General features: G+C 29.4%; 2 protein-coding genes across 5 annotated transcripts; one reads left to right on the forward strand and one right to left on the reverse strand.

Annotated features, from left to right (window-relative positions):
- The first annotated feature begins 13,425 nt into the window (after positions 1-13,425).
- LOC144562632 (myosin-G heavy chain-like protein) lies at positions 13,426-15,073 on the forward strand. 2 transcript variants are annotated; one of them, XM_078311841.1, is made up of 3 exons: positions 13,426-13,658; positions 13,746-13,823; positions 14,351-15,073. In XM_078311841.1, exons 1-3 carry the CDS (start codon positions 13,490-13,492, stop codon positions 14,638-14,640), a joined length of 537 nt encoding a protein of 178 aa, XP_078167967.1. In that variant the 5' UTR covers positions 13,426-13,489; the 3' UTR covers positions 14,641-15,073. The 2 variants fall into 2 exon arrangements, with proteins under 2 accessions (XP_078167967.1, XP_078167968.1); XM_078311842.1 differs by having other exon boundaries at positions 13,755-13,823.
- Positions 14,926-17,475, reverse strand: LOC144562631 (cytochrome b561 domain-containing protein At2g30890-like). Of its 3 annotated transcripts, none has more exons than XM_078311839.1 (5): positions 17,457-17,475; positions 16,855-17,186; positions 16,186-16,347; positions 15,781-15,929; positions 14,926-15,413 (listed from the first exon to the last, which is right to left on the reverse strand). In XM_078311839.1, the coding sequence occupies exons 2-5, from the start codon at positions 16,990-16,992 to the stop codon at positions 15,083-15,085; spliced, it is 780 nt and encodes a 259-aa protein (XP_078167965.1). In that variant the 5' UTR covers positions 16,993-17,186; positions 17,457-17,475; the 3' UTR covers positions 14,926-15,082. The 3 variants fall into 3 exon arrangements, with proteins under 3 accessions (XP_078167965.1, XP_078167964.1, XP_078167963.1); XM_078311838.1 differs by lacking the exon at positions 17,457-17,475 and adding an exon at positions 17,351-17,443; XM_078311837.1 differs by lacking the exon at positions 17,457-17,475 and having other exon boundaries at positions 16,855-17,449.
- Between the last annotated feature and the right edge of the window lie 7,281 nt (positions 17,476-24,756).

Raw genomic sequence — 24,756 nt, forward strand, 5'->3', positions numbered from 1 at the left:
CTCGTAGTTCGTGATTCGATTGATTTTGATTTAAACATTTTTTGCAATTAACTCATTCGATTGAAGTTCATTCTAAAAACAAATCAGACAAGTTTAGTTCGAATCTTATTCAAATTCAAATTCAAACTAAGATAAGTTTGATTTGGTTTGATTTGTTTGCAGCTCTAGTGTATATACACGTGAACTGATTGCGGTGTGAGTAGGGGCTCCAATGGCTATCAGATTGTAATCCGTCCTATGTCCAATATAAACTTGTTCGATCTGTATTGTATTGAGATTTGTATAAACAATTTAAATTAGCTCGCAAAAAAAGAGAAAAGACAGTGCTTAATCTAATAGATTTAAAGATTTGACATTTATCTTTTCTATTAAAGGACAAAAAATCACTCAATCCTGTGAGCTGTGATCAGGGCTGCAAACGAATCAAACCAAATCAAACTTATTCTAGTTTGACACTAGTGGAAAAACTGAAATCAGGATCGGCTGTATGAACCAACCGATACTAATACCTATCTGGATCGGTTTTATCAATAAAACCGATACTAAAAGCTAATGAAAACACAGCACATGAACTAATTGGATCGGTTCCTAGCTAAGAACCGATCCTAATACTTGATAATTAGGATCGGTTCTTAGCTTAGAACCGATCCAGATACTATCTGGATCGGTTCCTATATAAGAACCGATCCTGATACTATTTTTTTTTTTTTCAAAGATGGTTCTGCAAAAAAAAAAAAAATAGTATCAGGAACGGTTGTTTATAAACAACCGTTCCTGATACTATTTTTTTTTTCAAAGATGGTTCCGCAAAAAAAAAAAAAAATAGTATCAGGAACGGTTGTTTATAAACAACCGTTCCTGATACTATTTTTTTTTTTTTTTCGCGGAACCATCTTTGAAAAAAAAATAGTATTAGGATCGGTTGTTTCAAAAAACCGATCCAGATAGTCCATTTTAGGTTTTTATTTTTCCGCGCTCATCCCTTCTCTCCTTGCGTCTCTCCATTATTCAAAATTACAACTCTCTCAACTCCTTGTCTCATCTAGCCGCAAGTCTCCTCCTCTCCCTCCGTCTTGCTGTCTCCTCTCAGTCCGATCGGCTCAATAAAAAGAGTGCTCGGTGCTCAACGCAAGTGTGCTCGGCGCAATAAATCCACTCACTCGCTCGGTGCTCGGTGCTTGGTGCTCGGCCCTCTCCTCTCAATCCGCTCGCCTCTCAGTTTAGGTAAATTTGCTAGATTAGTTTTGCTAGTTTAAGTAATTTCAAATTATCAAATCAATTCAATTCGGTTTCATTTAAATCAATTCGGCTAGTTTAGTTTTGGATTGAAATTACATGGAATGGTATTATGTTTTATCAAATCAATCCGGTTTCAATTTTTTTGGGTACCATAAATCCTAAAAGAATAATATTGCAATTTTTCTTCAATGAAATGACAAATGGAAGCAAGCCCGATTGTGTGAATAAATGGATATGATATATGTTTTTGGGTAAATTGATATATATATCTCTGTGCTTAGATAAATTATGATCTATGTTTTTTGAAACAACCGATTCTAATACTATTTTTTTTCAAAGATGGTTCTGCACAAAAAAAAAAAAAGTATCAGGATCGGTTGTTTAAACAACCGATCCTGATAGTTTATATTTGGATCGGTTATTTAACCGATCTAGATTATTGTAGTATCAGTATCGCCTTCATCAGGATCGGTTGTATTCCGATACTAATATGCGTATATAACCGATCCTGATTCCATATTTTCCACTTGTGTGAGTTTGAGTTTAAATAAGATTCAAATTGAATTGATTTAATTTGTTTCAGAACGAACTTCAATCGAAAGAGTTAATTGTAAAAAAAAGTTTCAAATCGAAGTCAATCGAATCACGAGCTTTTTTGGCAGCTCTAACTATGACAATCAAATAGGAGAGCATTTCTCTGGGGGTAGTCAGGAGGTAGGAGAGGGATTTCCTTAATTAGCTGGCAGGGATTCAATGTGATATGCAGTGTGTCGTGTGCCAGGGATGCCTTCTGGAAACAACAATAATTCACATTCTCTTCCAGTGTGAGTATGCTCTATCCTTCTGGAGAAGGATAACACTTCAACATAATGTGTGCGGGTCGCTCTTTCCGGAACACAATGATGAAGTCATACAGAGCATGTAGGAGCAATTTACGGAGGAGGAAATGGGGAGTAATAAAATTTTCCAACGAGGAGCTGCACTACCTGAGTTGGCTGCTGAACGTGCAATAAAGGAAGCAAGGATATGGTTTAAATTTGCTTGATGTTTTCTAGCTTTCAGTGCTAATTTATTTTATGTAGTACGTTGTATGTTGTTCTATAACCTACCCTGATGGCTTCTATCGGCTTCTCAAAAAACAAAGACAATCAAATAGATTCTTATATAAAACCAAAGCCCCATAACCAAAATCAGTTGATGGGCCAAAATAGCATAATCAATATAGCTGCTCAAGAGTCCAGACCATGAAGAGAAAAAAAATATATATTTTATTTAGTTCTACTTGTACATTGAATGACAACCTGTTTTTGTTGCTAGAAATATTTCACATTCATCCCAATTAGATGACAATCAATTAAAATAGAATGATAGGCATGCAACTTTGATGACTCAAAGACATACAAGTTCTGAAATTTTCATAGTAAACACTAGAATTTTATTCATGTATCATTTTGCTTTTCCTCCTAATTTTCAAGCTGATGTCTTTTGCAACAAGCCGATATAAATTATTATACCTAATAATTACTTGTTTTCCACTATTTTTATTAAAAATGTTTTGAGTTATTGGAGATAAGTAAAAGATTACCTTAAAAAAAATTGAAACTACTAATACAAAATATAAACTTATATTATAACCTACTTTAAATTATTAATTAATTTATAAACAAATTAAATTATGTCAAAAAATAAATAACTCGATTACATGAAAGACTTGTAGAATATACAACTAGTTATAAGAAAAATAGAAGCTCCGTTTTCAATGTCGAGATTAAAATTTTACAATTTAGATTTGTTTCTCAAATTTAAATATTATACTTTGATACGAAAATTAAATGGGAAACTATATTGGAAAGATTTATCAAAATTTTGAAATAATGATATTGATCCAAACTCAAAAGTTGAGCTATTTTAGGAATTTCAATACCTAAAAATATAAAAAAAAAATTCTCGAAACTGCTACATGTAATACTCGTTTTATATAAATTTTTTATAATTAGTATGTTTTTAAAATTGAAAATCACTTTTTAATTTTCACATTAACAAATTATTGATTCTTATTCGCTAATTGTTAATTATTAATTTACGTTGAAATTTCAATTCTAATTTTGATTCCAACATTATAATTTTAGTTAATTTTAAAATGAAGATGCTCTGAATTAAATCTTGTTATTTTTATGACAGGTGTGTTTAATTGCATTTTAAATTTGTTAATGTAGACACTCTTATATATTTGGCCTTGAAATATATTATTGTTGAACATTCAAAAAAAGAGTAATACATGCACAAAATAAAGACATATTTTAACTGTTATTATGTTCTAACAATATTAAGAATAATTATAACTCCCAATATAAAGATTGGCCATACTTACCCTCTTTGATCTTTTTTCTCAGTCAACTTAATTATAATATTATATATTTCAGTTTTTTTTCTTTGTAAATTCAAAATTGATGTACGTATCTTTAATCTTTGGAGTATATTTTTAATTCGTGCTTTATTTTTTTCTTGCCATTTGTCATTTATAGTTTATTACAACGTTTTGCATCTAAATTTATGAAGAACATTAAGCAATTAAATAAAGCAACAAAAAAAATGGAACAAAGAAAAAACTTCCTACTGAATATCAATAGTTAAAGCTCGCTCAAAAAACAATTATCAATATTATATTTATATATTAATATTTACTATTTCGCTTTACAACATTAGTTTTGTTTAAACTAATTCAAATAGTTGATTTAGATTACACTAATAAAGTAATAATCATAAATCGAAAGCCCGATGACAAAAATCCATCTATGGGCCGTCTCTACAACTATTAGGCCCAAATAACATCATAAAGATAGCTGGCCACCTTTTTTTGTTAAATTAATTCAAAACAAAAGATGAAGGTTTAATTTATTCAAATTTTAATATTCACACAAAAATATCGATTCGGATTTAAAATATGTGACCTAGCACATAATTCTCATGATGACATGTTTTTGTTGCTTGAAATATTTAACCTTCATTTCAATTATATGACAATCAATTAAGATAGAATGATTGTGAAACGCATGCAAATTCGGTGACCCCAACAAATAAAAGGGCTGAAAATCTCGTAGTCATGTGTTTTGCAACAAAACCGATATATCGAATAATTGGTTCTTTTAGTGTTTTGCATTTTATTCAAAATATTTGAGATGGCTAAAAGATGGTTTTCAAAGTTTTTTTGAAACTATTAATAACATAAAATATATATTTAGTTGATAGCCTAATTAAAATTGCTACTAATTTCATAATACATGGGTGTAAATTTCAGTATTAAAATGGTTTGAATCGGACAGTTAGACCGAAATAAATTGGATCCAATATTCTTTCTTTTTTTAATTTTATATTTGAAAAGAGTTTTAAGTCGGCTGGAAAAAGGCTTTGAGGCTTAAATGGGCTTAGATTAGGAAGAATTTAAAACACTGAATCGCAATTTAATTAGCACCCTATGCTATGCTGTAAGAAATGTGTTTTGAATTTATTACTGCAATTTAACTAACAAAGGTTGAGGCTATCAGGATATGGTATTATGCATAGTGCAAATTGATCCCGTTTAGTGAAGCAGTAAAAATTGGATTTATAAACATATTCTTATAAAAAACAACTAATCTGTTTTTTTTTTTTAAATTGTTTTTCATATTTTTTTTTTCAATTTTTCATGCTATTTTGATGTGTTAAACAAAAGAGAAATATAAAATGCCTACTTTACCGGTACATTATCACTTGAGATACAAAGTTTAATGGCTAAGTTAGTATTTGTTTAGTTTTATAAAATTTGTAAATAAGGCTTTAAATATTATATATGTATATTCAAAATGAATCGACTATGTATGAGTAGAACTAGTATTCTTAAGTTCACCAAATTTCTTGGTGAACTCAAGTATAAAATCCATCAAATTGGCTTCAAACGACGAATCCGAACTGTTGAAACCTGCCTATCTTACGAGTGATGCGTCTACATATAAAAGTTTTAAACATTTGAATTAATTTAGTAGAAAGTCAAGTAAGCAAAATTAGTAGGTTAATAAGTTAATTTTAATGCATTCGTTTTTTGAACGTTTTTTGACCACTTGACTCTATGCAAAATTAATTTTTTTTTACATATAAACGCATCACTAGTAAGTTAGGCAGGTTTCAACGATTTAGATTCATCATTTGAAGCCGATTTGACGGGTTTTAGACTTGAATGCACTAATGGGCTTGGTGAACTTAAGAACACCCTAGTTCTACTCACTATGTATAATATAAAAGTTATATCTTTTATTCTTTTAATATATCTTTATTTTTTTTCCAAATAATAATTGTTATTATTTTATTATCAATTCTAAGTATCATAACTTTTGTGAACCCTTCGTTGTTATTAAGGACATATATAGTTCATTGTTATTACAAAATAATATCTTTATAAGTTATCAAATACAAAAATATTTCGAGTTGTTATATATGTTCTTCCACGTAAATAAAATATTGAGTCCTTTCTAATAAATTCAGTATTATCATTTTATTTGGATGTTAAATTTAAAATATTTTTTGAAATTGGGTCTTATATTACATTATTCAAATATTATATAAAAATATGAATCTTTTATAATAATCTTTGTATATTTATACACATGTGTGTGTGTGTAAGTATTTAAATAAATTAGTAATAACCGGTTGATCCTCCGATCCGACTAGTAAACTATTGATTCAAAACTTTAACGTACTGATATCCGGTCTATTTTTGATAACATTGGGTAATTCAGTTAAAGTTAGTAAGGACTAAATACAAAACTCTGAAATATTTAGTCCATAGCCTTTTATTTCTGATGTTTTTATTGCTAGTTATTTTTGAAATATTGTCTGAATATATATACAACTATATATATAAAAAAGAGAGGAGTAAAGAAAACATGACCCGTTCAAGTTTAGAATTATGTTTCTGAGTCCTTACCGGATGCAGACATATATAGATCTCCAATTTAGACAGAACCATTACCTCAAAATCACTTGAATGATCTAACCATTCAATCTCAATCAAACGATTGATAACTGCACAAAATCACAAAAATAGTTCTACTTGTACATTGAAAATAAATTCTGCTATAAATTCAAAGCCCCATAACCAAAAATAAGTGGATGGGCGTCTCTACTATTTAGGCCCAAAATAGCATAATCTAAGATAGATGCTCAAGAGTCAAGGCCTTGAAGAGAGAAAAAAAAAATTATTTAGTTCTACTTGTACATAGAATAACAACCTGTTTTTTTTTTGCTAGAAATATTTAACATTCATTCCAATTAGATGACAATCAATTAAAGTAGAATGATAGGCATGCAACTTTGATGACTCAAAGACATACAAGTTCTGAAATTTTCATAGTAAACACTAGAATATTTTTATTCATGTATCATTTTGCTTTTCCTCCTAATTTTCACGCTGATGTGTTTTGCAACAAACCGATATAATATCTAATAATTACTTGCTTTCCACGTTTTTTTTATTAAAACGTTTATTCAATTTTTTTTTTGAGTTATTGGAGATAACTAAAAAATTACTTAAAACAAAACAAAAAGTAAATTTGTAAAAACATGTAAACTTAAATTTATAAAAATAACTTTTGGCACAAACACAGTAATAAAACAATTTGGTTATAACAGTATTAAGAATAATTATAAGTCTCCCAATATAAAGATTTTCCATATTTATATTCTTTCATTTTTTTATCAGTTAACTTAATTATAATATTATATATTTCAAATTTCTTTTTCTTTGATAAATGAAATCTTTGGATTATATTTTTAATTCATGCTTAATTGTTAATTGCCATTTATCGTTTATATTTTATTACAACTTTTTGCATCTAAATTTCTGAAAAAATTAAGCAATTAAATAAATCAACAAAAAAATTGGACCAAAGAAAAAACTTCCTACTGAATATTAGTTAAAGCTCACTCAAAAACAATGATCAATATTGTATTTATATATTAATATTTACTATTTCGCTTTACAACATCAGCTTTGTTAAAACTCATTCAAATAGTTGATTTAGATTACACTAATAAAGTAATAATTATAAAGAAAATCAACATTGTATTTTAAAAAAAGAGTTCCTCACAGTTAATTTGCGTAGCCTAATAGAACTAGAGTGTTTTAAGTTCACTAAGTCTTTTTGTGACTTCACTGTAAAATTTATCAGATTGGTTTTAAATGACGAATCTGAACTATTGAAACTCATCTACCTCGTCTACATGAGAAAATTTTAATTTTTTTAAATAATTCAGTAGAAAGTCAAGCGGTTAAAATTAAAGGGTTTATAAATTTATATTAGTTCATTAATTTTTTGAACATTTTTATTACTTGACTCGATACAAAATTAATTCATTTTTTTTCCTTTTTTGCATGTAGCATCACTCGTAAGGTAAATGAGTTTACACGGTTAAAATTCGTTATTTGAAACAAATCCGATAGATTTTATAGTTGAGTTCACAAAAGAGCTAGGTGACCTTAAGAACTCTAGTTCTATTCATATGTGTAGAACTGTAGATATATGAAAATTTATGAGTGAGTCTATGATCTGTAATACAAATTAATATTTTTGTTTTCAAAATTCTAATGATCGATCCATATGAATATGTACTTGCAAATCAAATTTTATATTTTTTTTAAATAGATAAAAAATCACTTGATCTGAAATTTCTAGATCAAAAAAAATATAGTGAGTTTCTACCTATTTTAAAAAATAGTATAAAAATTATAAAATTCGTTCTGCAAGTATATATTCATATAAAAATAATATTAAACAGTTTAAATCGGCAGTTAGTATTTTAAAAACTAAAATAAATTCATATTATACATAGTACCATAGACTCACTCAAAACTTGTTGCGGGATTCAATTTCATGAGCTCTCATCTCTCGGTCTCGTAACAATCGAATAACTCTAATATAAATCGAAAGCCCAAGAACAAAAATCGGTTTATGGGCCGTCTCTACAACTATTCGGCCCAACTAATATCATAAAGATAGCTGGGCACTTATTTTGTTAAATTAACTCAAAACAAAAGATGAAGGTGTAATTTATTCAAATTTGAATATTCACACAAAAAAATTCAATTCGGATTTAAATCTGTGACCTAGCACATAATTGTCATGACAACATGTTTTTGTTGCTTAAAATATTTAACCTTCATTTCAATTAGATGACAATCAATTAAAATAGAGTGACTGAGAAACACATGCAAATTTGATGACCCCAACAAATAAAAGGCCTGAAAATCTCGTAGTTGCCACTATAATCTTATTCATGCATCACTTGGCTCTTTCTTTCCGATCCTCAACTTGATGTGTTTTGCAACAAAATCGATATAATATCAAATAATTGCTTCTTTTAGTTTTTTTCTATTAAAAGTTTTATTCAAAATATTTGAGATATTGGAGATGGCTAAAAGATTGCTTTCAATGTTTTTTGGAACTATTAGTAACCAAAAGTATATTTAGTTGATAGCTAATTAAAATTGCTACTTATTTTATAATATTTATGGAGTAATTCTAATGTTACAAAGAACAGACGATTAGATTGAAATAAATCAGATCCAGATGCATTATCATGTGAGATACAAATCTGAATAATGGATAGCTAATTAACCTAGTTTTTGTTTAGTCTAATAAAATTTACATATAAGACTTTAAATAGTATTTATATTTAAAATGAACGAACTATGTATAATATAAAAGTTATATCTATTAATATATTTTTATTTATTTCAAAATAATGATTGTTATTATTTTATTATTCATTCTTATTTTCGTAACTTTTGTGAGCCGTTCATTTTTAATTAAGGACATAATTTATTTTTATTACAAAATAATCTTGAGTCCTTTTTAATAAATTCCATATTATAATTTTATTTGGATGTTAAATTTAATATAATATTATAAATTCGGACTTATATTACATTATTGAATATGTGTATGAGCAAATTTTTACAAATATTATATAAAAAATTTGAATATTTTATAATAATATTTCTATGAAATGGGTGTAAGTATTTAAATAAATCAATAATAACCGATTGATCTGTCAGTTCGATCAGTAAACCGTTGACCTGAAATTTTATTGACTTGATATCTGGTCCGTTATGATAGCATTGGGTAATTCAATTAAAGTTAGTAAGGGCTAAATATAAAACTCTGAAATATTTAGTCCATAGTCTTTGGATTATATTTTTAATTGCTGCTTAATTGTTTCTTGCTATTTATCGTTTATATTTTATTACAACTTTTTTGGAATCACTTATGGGAACAAAATAGGATTAATGCAAAATAGGATTAATGCAATCTGGTTATAACAATATTAAGAATAATTATAAGTCTCTCAATATAAAGATCCTCTAAATATATATTTTTTTTATATTTTTTCTAAGTTAACTGTAATTATAATATTATATATTTGAATTTTTTTTCCTTCGATAAATTCAAAATAGATGTACCTATCTTTAATCTTTGTAGTATATTTTTTAATTCGTGCTTGATTGTTTCTTGCCACTTCTCGTTTATATTTTATTACAATTTTTTGCATCTAAATTTCTGAAGAAAATTAGGCAATTAAATAAATCAACAAAAAAATTGGACCAAAGAAAAAGCTTCCTATTGAATATTAGTTAAAACTCATTCAAAAAACAATGATCAATATTATATTTATATATTAAATATTCACTATTTCGCTTTACAACATCAGTTTGTTCAAACTCGTTCAAATAGTTGATTTAGATTATAATAAAAAAGTAATAATTATAAAAAAGAAATCAACATTGTTACTAAAAAGAAAAAAAAAAGTTCCTCACAGTTAATTTGCGTAGCCTAATTGAATAGCCCCTCGTACATATTCTCATAAATATTTATAGAGTAGAATAACTAGAGTGTTTTAAGTTCACTAAGTCTTTTTGTGACTATACTATAAAATTTATCGGATTAATTTTAAATGATGAATCGGAATTGTTAAAATCTATCTACCTTATGGGTGATGCGTCTACATGAGAAATTTTAAATTTTCAAAATAATTTAGTATAAAGTTAAGCAGTCAATATTATAAGGTTTACAAAATTAATTCATTTTTTTTAGCACGTAGACGCATTACTCGTAAGGTAGATGAATTTCTACAGTTATGATTCGTCATTTGAAGCCAATCCTAAATGTTTTATAGTTGAGTTCACAAAAGAACTAGCTAAACTACTTAAGAACTTTGGTTCTATTCATATGTGTAGAACTGTAGATATACGAAAACGTACGAGTGAGTCTATGGTACTTATGTATAGCACGGATGGGTCCGTAATACGAATCAATGTTTACAGTTTCAAAATTTTAAAGGTTGATCTGGACTGTTCAACATGTTCTCCATATGAGTATATACTTGCAGATTGAATTTTATATTTTTTTAAATAGGTAGAAAATTACTTGATCTGAAAATTCTAGACTATCCAAAAAGAGTGAGTTTCTACCTATCTTAAAATATATTAAAATAATTATAAAAATTATAAAATTCGCTCTGCAAGACTGCAACTACATCTCTCGGTCTCATAACAATCGAATAGGTTCTAATACAAATCGAAAGCCCAATAAAAAAATCGTTAATGGGCCGTCTCTACAACTATGTGGCCCAAATAGTTGTAGATGTAGCACATAATTCATAAAGATAGCTGGGCACCTTTTTTGTTAAATTAATTCAAAACAAAAGATGAAGGTTTAATTTATTCAAATTTGAATATTCACACAAAAAAAAATCGATTCGGATTTAAATCTGTGACCTAGCACATAATTGTCATGACAACATGTTTTTGTTGCTTGAAATATTTAACCTTCATTTCAATTAGATGACAATCAATTAAAATAGAGTGACTGTGAAACACATGCAAATTTGGTGACCCCAAGAAATAAAAGGGCTTAAAATCTCATAGTTCAAATTTGGTGACCCCAAGAAATAAAAGGGCTTAAAATCTCATAGTTCAAATTTGGTGACCCCAAGAAATAAAAGGGCTTAAAATCTCATAGTTGCCACTAGGATCTTATTCATGCATCACTCGGCTCTTTTTTTCCCATATTTTTGCGACAAAACCGATATAATATGGAATAATTACTTTTTTTAGGTTTTTTATTAAATTTTTTATTCAAAATGTTTGAGATATTGGAGATGGCTAAAAGATGGTTTTCATTTTTTTTGAACTATTAATAACAAAAAGTATATTTAGTTGATAGCTAATTAAAATTGCTACTTATTTTATAATATATATGAGATAATTCCAATTTATAAAAACCAGCTTGAATCAGGTGGTTATATAGAAATAAATCGATGTAATTCATGATTACGTCAAATACAAAATTGGATTGTAGAGGCTAAGCTAGTATTTGTTTAGTATTATAAAATTTGTATATAAGATTTTAAATATTATCTATAATGAAAATTAATCAACTATCTATAATATAAAAGTTATATCTATTAATACATCTTTATTTGTTTCAAAATAATGATTGTTATTATTTTATTATTCATTCTAATTTTCGTAACTTTTGTAAGCCATTTTATTTTTCATTCAGAACATAGTTTATTGTTATTACAAAGTAATCTTGATCTCTTTCTAATAAATTCAATATTATCATTTTATTTGGATTTTAAATTTAATATTTTTTTAAAATTCGGTCTTATTTTTTATTATTGAATATGTGTATGTGCAAACCTTTACATATATTATATAAAAATATGAATATTTTATAATAATCTTTGTATATTCATACATATGTGTGTAAGTATTTAATAAATCAGTAATAATCAGTTGATCCTCCGGTCCAATTAGTAAATCGCTGACTCAAAATTTTATCGAGTTGATATCTTATCCAATTCTAATTAATAACATTGAATAATTCAATTAAAGTTAGTAAGGATCAAATATACAACTCTGAAATATTTAGTGCACCACCTTTTATTTCTAATGCTTTTATTGCTATTTGAAATATTGTCTGGATATATATACAACTATATATATAAAAAAAAGAGGAGTAAAGATAACATGACCTGTTCAAGTTTAGAATTATGTTTTAGAATTTTTTTTTTTTTCAAATTTCAATTTTTTTAAAAGCATATAGTTTTATTATTTGAGATCCTGACTTTAAGGAATTTGATTGTCATTGAAAATAGCTTTTAAAACTATTTGAACGATGGATAATTTAGATAGTTGTATATACTTGATCATTTATGTAATATAATAGATTGTTATAGCTTTTCACTCACAGAACAAAAATGAAATATAAATATATTTTTTATTTATTAATTTAAGTCTTCAATGATTATTGTGACAGACCATTCTCTTCTATTTATATGATTTCTTGAATTTAAAATTTTTTATTAAAAAAGAATACAAAATCTAGCTAAATTGCTTCTAGGGAAGTTTGATCAATCAATTTGTTATTGTTTAAACTCTATAAATAAATAGAAAAAAATAAAAAAAATTAAAGCCATATTGGATATAATAAAAATTATAAGGGTTAATAGAAAATTAAAGAAAAATTTCAAGAATAAATAGAATATAAACCCTAAAAAATGAACTGCTGCTTCTAAGCACAGTGACAAACAAATAGTTCGAGTTCGAATCGGCAGGATCAAAAATTCGTAATTCAGGTATACTTTAGATATAATTAAGAAATGATTCGGTACAATAAAAAAGCAAAAAAAACTACAAAAGTAACAAAAAAAAGTTTTTAAAAAAGAAATTGCATTTTTTTTTGCGTTTTTCTCTCAAATAATTTGTTACTCGTATTTTGTGAAAAAAAAATGTATTATACATTTTTTTTTGTGTTTCATTTAAAATTCGGTTAAAAAATATATAAAAAAATAAACAGCAAATTATTAGCGAATTATTTACGAGTCCACACCGGATGCAGACATAGATCTCCAATTTAGACAGAACAATCTAGCAAATCTGAACCATTACCTCAAAATCACCTGAATAATCTAACCATCCAATTTCAATCAAACGATCAATAATTGCACAAAATCACAAAAATCTCCAATCATTGTTGGATAGGATCCGACTATAAACAAGAGGTGCTCTTTCATTCTCTACTCCCGTGGCGCAGAATCATCACCAAAATTAAATCACAATAAATAAATAAAAAAACCTAAGAACATTTATGCAAAATATGAACGAATTTTGGTTGGCAACACAAAAAAGAAAAAAGAAAAAAAAAAAAAAAACATGGCATTGAACCTCTCTTCTTCCTCTTCGTCTCTCTCCACGGCTCCATTCAAGCTCCAGCCTTCAGGCGCTTTCTTCAAGTCTCAGAGATTTCCATTCAAACCCAATCTCACGTGCCAGTGCAAAGCTGCCACACCCGAGGGTGTCACTGAAGATCCCACTGTAGAAGGTGTCTCTTCTATTTCTTGTTTGTAATTTTCAAAAACAAGAAGATTATATAATGATTATTCACCTAATCATATGGTTTGATTTTTAGTTTTTCAAGTTTCATCTGCTCAGTCTCAGTTGGATATGTTGGAGCAGCTTACAGCATCTCCCTCCTCTTCTGCTACTGGTACGCTTACAACCATACCAGTAGTAACAGCTACTAGTACCAGTACACAGTACATCATTGTTCCTGTCTAAACAAACTAGTATACTGCACCAATATCTTTGGTACAGAAATAATTGAAAAAATGAAGCTCTGATCCAACTGCATGGTATAAATTCCTGACAGAAGTTCAGGATGGTTCGTAATCCTTATCCAATTGCATTGCTTTGAAGGTACCAGCAATGTCAGGTCGGTACCAGTTCTGGTACAGAAATCCTTATGATTTGTGTGGTTTCAATATTATTGATCACAACAAATTTTGAAATGATGTGGTCAACATGTTAAAGTTTCTTTTACCTATGGGGAATTTAGTGAGCAATGCTCGATTTTTATTGGGTAGGAACTGTAACTTAACCTGTTAAAAGCTCTGTTTTAGATATTGGATGCATCAGCACATTTTTATTTTCAAAGGGAATAGTACGCTTTTTTCAAGTTAAAGGTGCAAAAAATACCAGAAAAATAAAATCAAAACTCATTCTGCTCTCTTTCAGGCTACAGGAGTGACGGCACCGAATTGCAGAGGTCTACAATTAGAGAAAAGCTATCAGAACTATTTGGAGAGACAAGAGGTGAGTTCACTCTCCCTCTAGGAAAGAAGCTTAAAAAAAGCACACTCACCATTTCTAAGAAGAGAAATATCAAGAGGCAAGCTCTCCTAAATGAAGTCGGTAAGAGAAACGACTCGGTTTTCTTTGCAACAATCGGCATATTTGTTATTGTCCCTCCATTTGCCATACTGGCAATTGCTGTTCTAACTGGCTATGTAGACCTCATGCCTTGATTTGAACATATAGATAAAATTTCATTTCTTCAAGGCATGATGTTATAGTATTGTTACTTATGTACAGTTTATACTTTATAGAAGGGAAATTTTGTAGTTTTTATTTTTATTTTTCTGGTATCTATGATTATTAATTTTAGACATTAACTACCAGCTAGAATTGGGACCTACGACTAGACATGAATGGTTGTTGCTTACCAGTAATAAATTTGAAAGGGGAAAGCAAAAGTCAAAAGCTAAAGAAAAGAGAAAAGATAGAATGATTTGGGAATAATTGCCAACCACTTTTTCTGGAAAATATATTTTTACCCAACACTGGTTTTTGCGCTGAAGAGCACTGCAAAAACACATTTTACAACCAAAACCAAGTATTTACTGAACGAAATTGGATGAAAATATAAACAAAAAACCAAAAAAAAAAAAAAAATCAAAAGAGCAATGATCAATCTAGAAAATCTCTTATACGAGGAATCGCAACATGTTCTTTATTGACACTTGTGCTTGGAGAGTTCATATTGTCAGTGGGTCTGATCTGCTCATCACAATGCCGAGCTCCTTGTTCCAAAATGTATTGCCATCGATCTTGTAATAGATAGGCGAAACCGATCAAAGAAATCTCTATGGTGAAAAGAACTACCCATAGCCTTACACTCTTGGAGGTTTTCTCGTGGTACGTGTGGAGGCCGATGTAGATGTTTGCTATTCCCACCATGCAAATAATGATTCCAATCAGCCAGTGAATCAGGTACCAAACACTCCTTGCTTTTACACCCCTAATGAAAAGATATAAAAATGAAGGGAAATTAAAATGAAATTGTTGTGTGATGTAAATTATTTGCCATGTGTAAGCATTCGTGTGTTTGTTGGAGCAAAGCATAAGTGATTATTACAAATGCTGGTAGAAATACAAATAAAGTAAAAGGTAACAGTGTCAACAAAAAAAAATACAATCCAGCAGCAAGGATTCTTGAGGCCTCTTACCAGCAAGGTATTCAAAGGAATAAATATGGTTATATGATGCTATAACAGGCATAGCTGACTTCTAATAATGCCCAAATTTCAAAAAGAGGAATCACTTGATCAGAATCCATTATTTTCATAATTTTCATAATTTTCATATGATTAAAATAGCCTTCATACCTATTTGGCCTTAAGAAACCAAGCAGAGGTTGAAACCAAATGAAGCCATAGAGCGCCAATCCAATTCTTTGATGAGTATTGTTGAAGGAGTTCTGAAAATTTTTAAGTGACAAAACTGCCCCTGCTGTGGCAAGTGCAACTGCTGCAGTCTGTCAGTAGATCATTCAATCAATAATCTATATTTTGCACTAATTATAAATATTTCAAGCAACACTACACATTATTGCTGCAAAGGTGGCCAAACCAATATCGAGCCATCATGTCATACCAATTACCAGACCATATTAGCCTGATACCAGTAGAATATCAGTACAGTATCATCTGAAATTGTTCTTTGTTAGAGCTATAAGAGGATGTCCATGAAGTTTAGTAATAGCAAGAAAAGAGAAAAGAGAGTTTAGTTACCTGTAAAACCACATGCAAGTAAAACAGGACTCTGGAGTATTTGCCGCAGGTGCAGCTGCTTGCAAATCTTATTACCAGTATTCCAATCGGCATCAAGAATCCAACTGAACCCCAAAGGAGCAATGCATGGATCTTAATTTGCAATGACAGTTTTGGATTCAGCTGCAAGAAGTTAATTTAAATTATTACTTATTAGTAAAATATTAATCTCTAGCCCTGCAAAACCTTCAAATTACTCGTAAAAACCCTGGAAAATGAAAAATGTCATCTATACCCAATGAACAGATGGAAACATCTTGGCATATAATTAATGCAACCAAAACAATATCCTTTGTTGTGCTTCAATAAAAACTATAAAATGATGAAATTTTCATAATAATTGATGAAAAACCTTTTCAATGTAGGTTTCTACAAGATTTTGTTTTTAAAAAGACATTTGACAAACAGAAGGAATTGATTTGCAAATTAGAAGAAACAAAGATATCATCAATTTATCTTTGGCAACTTTAAAATGTATCATTTTCATGATTGAAAGAAAAAGAGAGAATAAAGATTAAAGAAAAAAAAAATATATGTTTAGCATACAATACCAAACTTCATAGCACATTGTACTGGTATATGTTTAGCATGAACACCCCTACATTCCCAGAAATTGAAATGTAATTTTACCTTCAAGGGCCTGGATTGGCTATCATTATGGCTTTGATCCGTGATATTTCGCGCCGATTCCACGGATGGTACAATAATAGTAAGAAGAACAAACCAAACAAATATAACAACTGTTTTTTCTCTTTTTAATGCAAGCATATTGCTTTCTTAGATAGCTCCTCCTCTGACAAAGAAAGGTGAAGAGAACTACAACACATAAGCTTCTTCTAGCTTCAATAGATTAACAATTGCATGGCAATTAGAAGCAATCCCAACACACTCTTTCTATCTCTTGATTATAAAACAATATCCACATGCAAGAAATCCCTTCCTTGGAGAGTATACCTTGAAGCCTATTGTATATAAATTACAATCACAATAAAGAACCCACTTTAACAAAATAACAATTAAGAAAGAGACAACTAAATTAAGCCTCTCAGAGAAGTCCCATTAAGCAATAACTTGTGGAGCAATGAAGGAATGTTAGAAGCAAAAGAGATTGATTTAAGAGAATCACTTTTGAGTTGGTGTTGACATAAAAAAGGGGTTGGGATATTATATTTTGAACCATTAAAGTTTACAGTATATGATTGTATCAGGAACTTTTGTGCACAATGGCATACCTAAAAATAAAAGAGAGAGGGAAAGTTCTTTTCTTCCTTTTTCTTGTAAATGTAAGAGGAAAAGTTGAAAAAAAGAGGTCAAGTTGGAATCATAACTTTGTTAATTTTCTTTTTGTTTGTTAATGTAGGCCATAGTTCTATCAAAAATGTGACTTCTCTAGAATCATACTTTGGATGTTATAGTGGATAATACTTTGGATGGATGTTATGATGGTTTGAACTTTTCAAACCTTAAAATGGCAATTTGGCTGGTGGGTGGTGAACAAAATTGTAGAATTATATTTTTCAGAAATTCCATGCGCCTAGTTAATGACAAAGAATTAAGAGAAAAAATTATGATATCATCATTTTAATGCATGTCTTCAAAAAAGTTGGTAAAATATGATTGTTGAAGAACAAGTACTATGATCTATTTTATAGAAATTCTTTTGAATGATGTTCAGAGTGAAGTATTTTAAATAGGGGTGAAAATGGTAAGGATAATATTCTATCCATATTCAATCCGTATTTGAAAACTTAGATGTGGATATCTGATATCTGAATATCCGTGTGGATAAGGATACTGATATGATTTAATGTTTTAATTATCCGTATTTGAATAGTAGATATATACCATATATTTTAATATATATTATGAAAAATCACTATTATAATTAAATAAATATTACAAACTTTAATATTTTTCATATTATTCTCATAAATATACGGATTCAAGATTAGTCTACGTTTGATATTCGCTCCGTATCCGTATCCGGAAAAAAAAAAAATATGGATATGATTTTACCGCTCTGTATCTGCTTCGTTTTCACCTCTACTTTTAAATTGTTTATTCTATTTGGCTAAAAGAATGTCAGATAACAAAAATAAAAATAACATACAAAGAAAAAAAATAAAAAATGACATTTTTTTGTCAGAAAGAAACAAAAATATTAATATTTAAAGATTTTGTTATTTCAGTAAAGATTGTAGAGAGATTCGAAGGAAGCATTGTAGAGTTTTACCTCACTTATCCACCTTTATATATTAAAATCCAGATTCTCTTGGGCCTGGTTCTTACAACAATTGAGTACCATAGAAAAATACCTTTACAGAGTAGAAGGTTGTGTGGGTCCCATGAACAAGTGACCCACTACACGACCACAACTCCTATGTGGCATCAAAGGATCCACGGTTATCATTGTGATTGCTGTGCAGTGTTTACTGTGTTTTGTGGAGTTGCAGAAGGCACCAAGAGGTTCAAGTTCAAGAGTGTTGATGGCCATTCTCAAAAAGTGGTCAGAGAAAAAGTTTAGGTTTGAATTTACAAAGTGTTTAGAGTAAAATGATGAATCTGAATCGTTGACATCTGTCTATCTTACGAGTGATGTGTCTACATACAAAATTTTCAAATTAATTTTGTATAGAATCAAGTGGTAAAAAAACGTTCAAAAAATAAATACATTAAAATTAATTTATGAAGCTTCTAATTTTGACTGCTTGATTTTATACTAAATTAAATCGAAAGTGTAATTTTTCTGCATGTAGACGCATCACTTGTAAGATAGATGAGTTAACGGTTCAAATTTATCATTTGAAATTAATTCGATAGGTTTTAGAGTTGAGTTCACAAAAAAATTTGGTGAACTTAGAAAATGTTATCTAACAAATGACAAAATAAAAAATAACCAACATGATATAAAAGAACCAGCATGATAAATAAAAATACTGTCTAAGTCAAATGTTTTAGATTACAGTTTTAACATTTTAGAAGATATTGACTTGTTAATTTGATCTTACCCGCCCAATTTTAATCATACATTTTATTTAATATTGACACACATTCATTGTCATATATTATATTTTTTTTATTTTGATAATGGACATAGAGTTCATGTGGTGGCATCCCTTCCATTTTTTGGGGGCAATATGCCTAAAATCCTTATCTTGTGTCGGAGACTTAAGATAAAAGTGCACAGATACGGAGAGACATTAAATCTATGCACATTAAGTAGGTACTATTTTTTCTCTTTTATGCCTTCAATTATTCTCTTGTCAGAAACCACTATAGAAAAGAGAAGCCACGCCAATGTACCTCCAGAGCAATTTCACATGGACATCTCTGTCATACATAGAGTTCGTGAATTAACTTTGACATGCATGCATGCAGGAGGTACATGGGTGCTGTGGCCAGAGAGAAATAAAAGATTTTTCTCTAATAAACAGAGGTCAGTACTGCGTTTGATAGATGCCACGACACAAGAGATACATATGTGGCTTGCAAATGGCTAAGCTAAATTGATCATGCATTTAGAATATATGTATAAATATAGATAGACACTGTATATATACTTGTAATCAACTCTTTTTTATCAATATATTATGTTGACGGTAATTGTCGTCAACCATAAAAAAAAAACTTTTACATGCAGGCTATGCAGCATACGACATGTCATGACATGCATGGTCGGCATACGTTTGGACATGGCACGGATCCTTGTACATGTCCTGCAAACACGTTCACGTGTTATATATGTTGTTGGGCGTGTTCATGTGCCGTCTTCTTAGATGTGTCGTGTCCGATTTTTGCACATATTAGCCATAACACGTGCCTGACACACCCATGCCTGTCAGCAGGGACAGAGTCAGATTTTCAAACTATTGATGTCAAACACACAATGAAGATCAATTATATAAAATTTTCCTATGAAGAATGAGGTTAATTTTACAATATCATAATATTACTCTAAATTATACTAAAAATCATACGTAAATATGAAAAAATAAATGGGAGTCCGTTGACTTCCATTTTTTTGACCTATATCCACCTCATGTGTGTTGTACCTGTCTATATGTACCAGTACATTTTATATTTTTAGACGTGTCGATTTTTTTTTTCGCACCTTTAGCACGACACAATATTACACGTCTAAAGCCGTAGTGTGTATATATATATATATATATATATATATATATATATATATATATATATGGTCTGTCTAAATTGTTGCTGGCAGCATTTCAGTAGAGGTGCTTCCGGGGCTATATTTAGCTGTGTGATGTCCAAACAACAAATCCAAACCGTTAGATGTTTAATCTATATTATAATCTATTTGGAGACCAAATTTTACATTTTTTGGAATTTTTTTACTATATATTAAGCTGGTTTGAAAACCGCTGATTTCAGTAAATTTCTGCAGCATTGAAATCAGCGGTTTTCAAACCAACTTAATATATAGTAAAAAAATTCCAAAAAATATAAAATTTGGTCTCCAAGTAAATTATAATATAGATTAAACATCTAACAGTTTGGATTTATATTGTTTGGACATCAAAAAATATAAAAAACAGCGGCAGCATTGCCGGCAGCAAATTAGCCACAGCCTATATATATATATATATATATATATAGAGTTAGGCTGGGGTGCTACGGATAGCATAGAGGCCTCTATGCTACGGCTTAATATTCGAGTTTTTAAAATCCAAACGGTCGATCCGAACCGTTCATCTTGTTCTCCATATTAATATCTGCTTGGAGACCAAATTTTACATTTTGCTGAATTTTTTTACTATTTATTAAGTATTTTACAAAATTGTTGATCCAACGGTGGCTGCACAAAACAGTAAAACCGTTGGATTAGCGATTTTCAAAGTGGCTTAATAAATAGTAAAACAATTCAGAAAATTATAAAATTTGGTCTCCAAGCAGATATTAATATGGAGAATAAGATGAACGGTTCGGATCGACCGTTTGGATTTTGAAAACTTGAATATTGAGCCGTAGCACAGGAGGCCACTATGCTATCCATAGCACCCCAGCCTAACTCTATATATATATATATATATATGCCTGCAAGACATGGCACGCCTGACATACATACCAACATAGCATGAGATGTTTATAATTGAGTTTTATTTAAAAAAGTGATGTCATCATGACATACCATATGCTAAAATGAATGTCAGTCCAGTTAATGTTAATGATCTGCAAGGAACATTTTATTCAGTTTACGGCCCAGTGTTTCCCTGTTTTGGTTCATTTGGGTAATGATTTATTAATTTATCTAGTAATTAATGTTACTTACAAAATAAATGATTGAAATTATGTAAAAGCATTCATGTTTAATTATACTCTTCAGGCCGGTTCACTTTTACAAGATCTAGCTAGGTGGAAAATTGTACAAATATTTATGTTTAAAGCCACAAATGAAGCACTACAATTTAGGTCTCTCATTTCCTAAGTCAACCAATCTTAAGTAAATTATCCTATATATATATATGAGGAGGGATCGGATGACACCGTTTTTTGGTGACATCGGATAACACTGTGCATTTTCAAAGTCTAAACAGTCGATCCAAACCGTTCAACTTGATGAATATGTTAAAATGTGCTTGTAGATCAAAGTTTACATTTTTCTGAATTTTTTTACTATTTATTAAGATGGGTACAAAAATTCAACGGTCTGAATATAGCAATTTTGTTAAATACTTAATAAATAGTAAAAAAAATCCAAAAAATGTAAAATTTGATCTGCAAGCACATTTTAACATATTCATTATGTGGAACGGTTTGGATCGACTATTTGGACTTTAAAAACTTTGAAAATGCATGATGTCATCCGATGTCACCAAAAAACGGTGTCATTCGATCCCTCCTCTATATATATATATATAGTAAGGCTACGCTACTTCGCAAATTAAACAAGTTGTTTTAATTCGCGCTCATATCTCTAGTTTCGAAGTCCAAATAGCCGATTCAAACCGTTAGATGTTTAATCTATATTAAAATGTGCTTCGAGACCAAATTTTATATTTTTTGAACTTTTTTTACTATTTATTAAAATGGTTTGAAAATCACTGTTTTTTTAATCGTGCAAAATTTTAATAAAAAAAATCGATTTTCAAACCATCTTAATAAATAGTAAAAAAATTCTAAAAAATGTAAAATTTGGTCTCCAAGCACATTTTAATATAGATTAAACATCTAACGATTTGGATCGGCTATTTGGACTTTGAAACTAGAGATATGAGCGCGAATTAAAACAACTTGTTTAATTTGCGAAGTAGCGTAGCCTTACTCATATATATACAAGAGAGAGAGAGAGAGAGATTGACTAATTATATACTTTCGGCAACACTTTGGTCGAAGTGCTATCGATTCAAATTTAAAAAAATTGAATTCGAAACTCCGAACTAACTAGCTCGGTAAATTGATTATATATTGAACTTGTAGAATACCAATTTTTATTATTTTTGAATTTCTTTTACTATTTTTTATTATTCTTGAAAGATGGTAAAAAATGGTCTAAAATATTGACAATTTGCACAGAGGAAAGATAGGTGGGGAAGAGGAAACAAAAGAAAGGGGAAATTACATAGAACAGATAGGCGGTGAGAGAAAAGATATTGGGAAATTCTACTAACGGAGCGAACTCCATCTAATTTTTTCCGTTTCGTGAAATATGATTAAGTGCGAATCAGAAAGCAGATTCGACGATTTAAAGTTATTAACTTTATCTTAAATTCTAATTTTATTATATTAGCCGAACTCTATATACTTGTATGTATGTATGTATGTATGTATGTATGTATGTATGTATGTATGTATGTATGTATGTATGCGTGTGTCTATCTCTATCTATCTATCTATCTCTCTATATATATTCTATATATATAGATGCTTGATTTACTTAATGTTGGTTGACTTAGGAAATGAGACCTAAATTGAGTTATAATTAGTGTTTCATTTGTGGCTTATATGTTTTGAACTTTGGATGCTAACATATTAAATACATGATCCGCATGGTTAAATCCATTTGTAAAAATTTGACTACGTAATCATGTGATATGTATATAACTAACATGTGTCTTTAGTGGACCAAGAGAAAAAATATGCTACTAGAATATTAGATAGTGACATGAGACCTACCCTTTGTAACCACTTTTGCATATCTCTATCTCTATCTCTATCTTTATATTAATTGTATAATAATAGCTAGCTACAATTACTATATATATATATATATATATATATAGAGTACGGCTAACGCGCTTCCTCTAGCATATGGGCCGAAATGCTTCCGGTGGAAAGTTGAAATTTCAAAATCCAAAAAGTCGATCTGAACCGTTCATCTTCTTCTCCATAATAATATCTGCTTGGAGACCAAATTTTACATTTTTCTGAAATTTTTTACTATTTATTAAGCCACTTTGAAAATTGCTGATCCAACGGTGGCTTACCAAACAGTAAAAATCAGAAGCTACCGTTGGATCAGCGATTTTCAAAATGGCTTAATAAATAGTAAAAAATTTCAGAAAAATGTAAAATTTGGTCTCCAAGCAGATATTAATATGGAGAAGAAGATGAACGGTTCAGATCGACTTTTTGAATTTTGAAATTTCAACTTTCCACCGGAAGCATTTCAGCCCATATGCTAGAGGAAGCGCGTTAGCCGTACTCTATATATATATATATATATATATATATATATATATATGTATGTATTATTGGGTAAATATATATGTAACCTTACAAAGTGTCTATAAGTATCCAATTAAAGCAGTACTATAAAGTGGTTTTAAAGATTTGATGTGACTAAATTAAAGACTAAACCTACGTACCGCGCGCTTCCATTAATTAATTAAAAATGTTGTTCCGTATACATTAAAGCGCATTAATTCAACCTACGTAAGATTTATACCCCCTATCAAAATCCTAATGTTGGTCACATGATTGGCATTAAGCTACCTGAAATGCAAATATAAGATGTACTATATATATAAAAAAATAATTAAGAGTTGTTAGATTTTGAACCAACAACTTCATGACCAGACATAATCTGAAAAAATAACAATAAATATAGCAATGATGGCAAATGCAACTAAACCGACCAAGATCCCTTCACAATAGGGATGTTTAAACGGTTGGTTCGGTTCAAACCGAAGTAAAATAACTAGGTTAATTTTTTTTCAATTTTTATAAATAGAACTGAACCGAATCGATTAAATCTATCAACTGATTAAGAACCGAACTGAAAAAACCGAAGTAAATTTTGGTTTGATCGGTTCAAACCGAAGTAAATCTATTGGTACCATTATTAACGAAAAGAATATATTGTCATACATAACAATTAAAGTTTGATTTGGTTCGATCGGTCCGGTTTGATTTAATAAAATCATTATAACGCCAATAAAATTAGAGTTGAACCAATATAAACCGGTCGGTTTAGTTTAGTCGGTTTTGAGAAGTTTAAATCAAACCGATCCATTTAAACTGAAATTATTCAAAATTTCAACCGAACCGATCCATTTAAACCGAAAAACC

This window comes from Carex rostrata, chromosome 12 (genome assembly GCF_964058835.1).
Source record: "Carex rostrata chromosome 12, lpCarRost1.2, whole genome shotgun sequence".
NCBI lineage: Eukaryota > Viridiplantae > Streptophyta > Magnoliopsida > Poales > Cyperaceae > Carex > Carex rostrata.

Excerpts from the sequence above, each read along its gene's own strand:
- LOC144562632 (XM_078311841.1), top strand. The coding sequence starts at position 13,490 with ATGGCATTGAACCTCTCTTCTTCCTCTTCGTCTCTCTCCACGGCTCCA. Across the intron at positions 13,659-13,745 it reads TGAAGATCCCACTGTAGAAG|TTTTTCAAGTTTCATCTGCT; the intron begins GTGTCTCTTCTA and ends TTTGATTTTTAG. Across the intron at positions 13,824-14,350 it reads TCCCTCCTCTTCTGCTACTG|GCTACAGGAGTGACGGCACC; the intron begins GTACGCTTACAA and ends GCTCTCTTTCAG.
- LOC144562631 (XM_078311839.1), bottom strand. The coding sequence starts at position 16,992 with ATGCTTGCATTAAAAAGAGAAAAAACAGTTGTTATATTTGTTTGGTTT. Across the intron at positions 16,348-16,854 it reads GCCAATCCAGGCCCTTGAAG|CTGAATCCAAAACTGTCATT; the intron begins GTAAAATTACAT and ends AACTTCTTGCAG. Across the intron at positions 15,930-16,185 it reads ACTTGCATGTGGTTTTACAG|ACTGCAGCAGTTGCACTTGC; the intron begins GTAACTAAACTC and ends ATCTACTGACAG.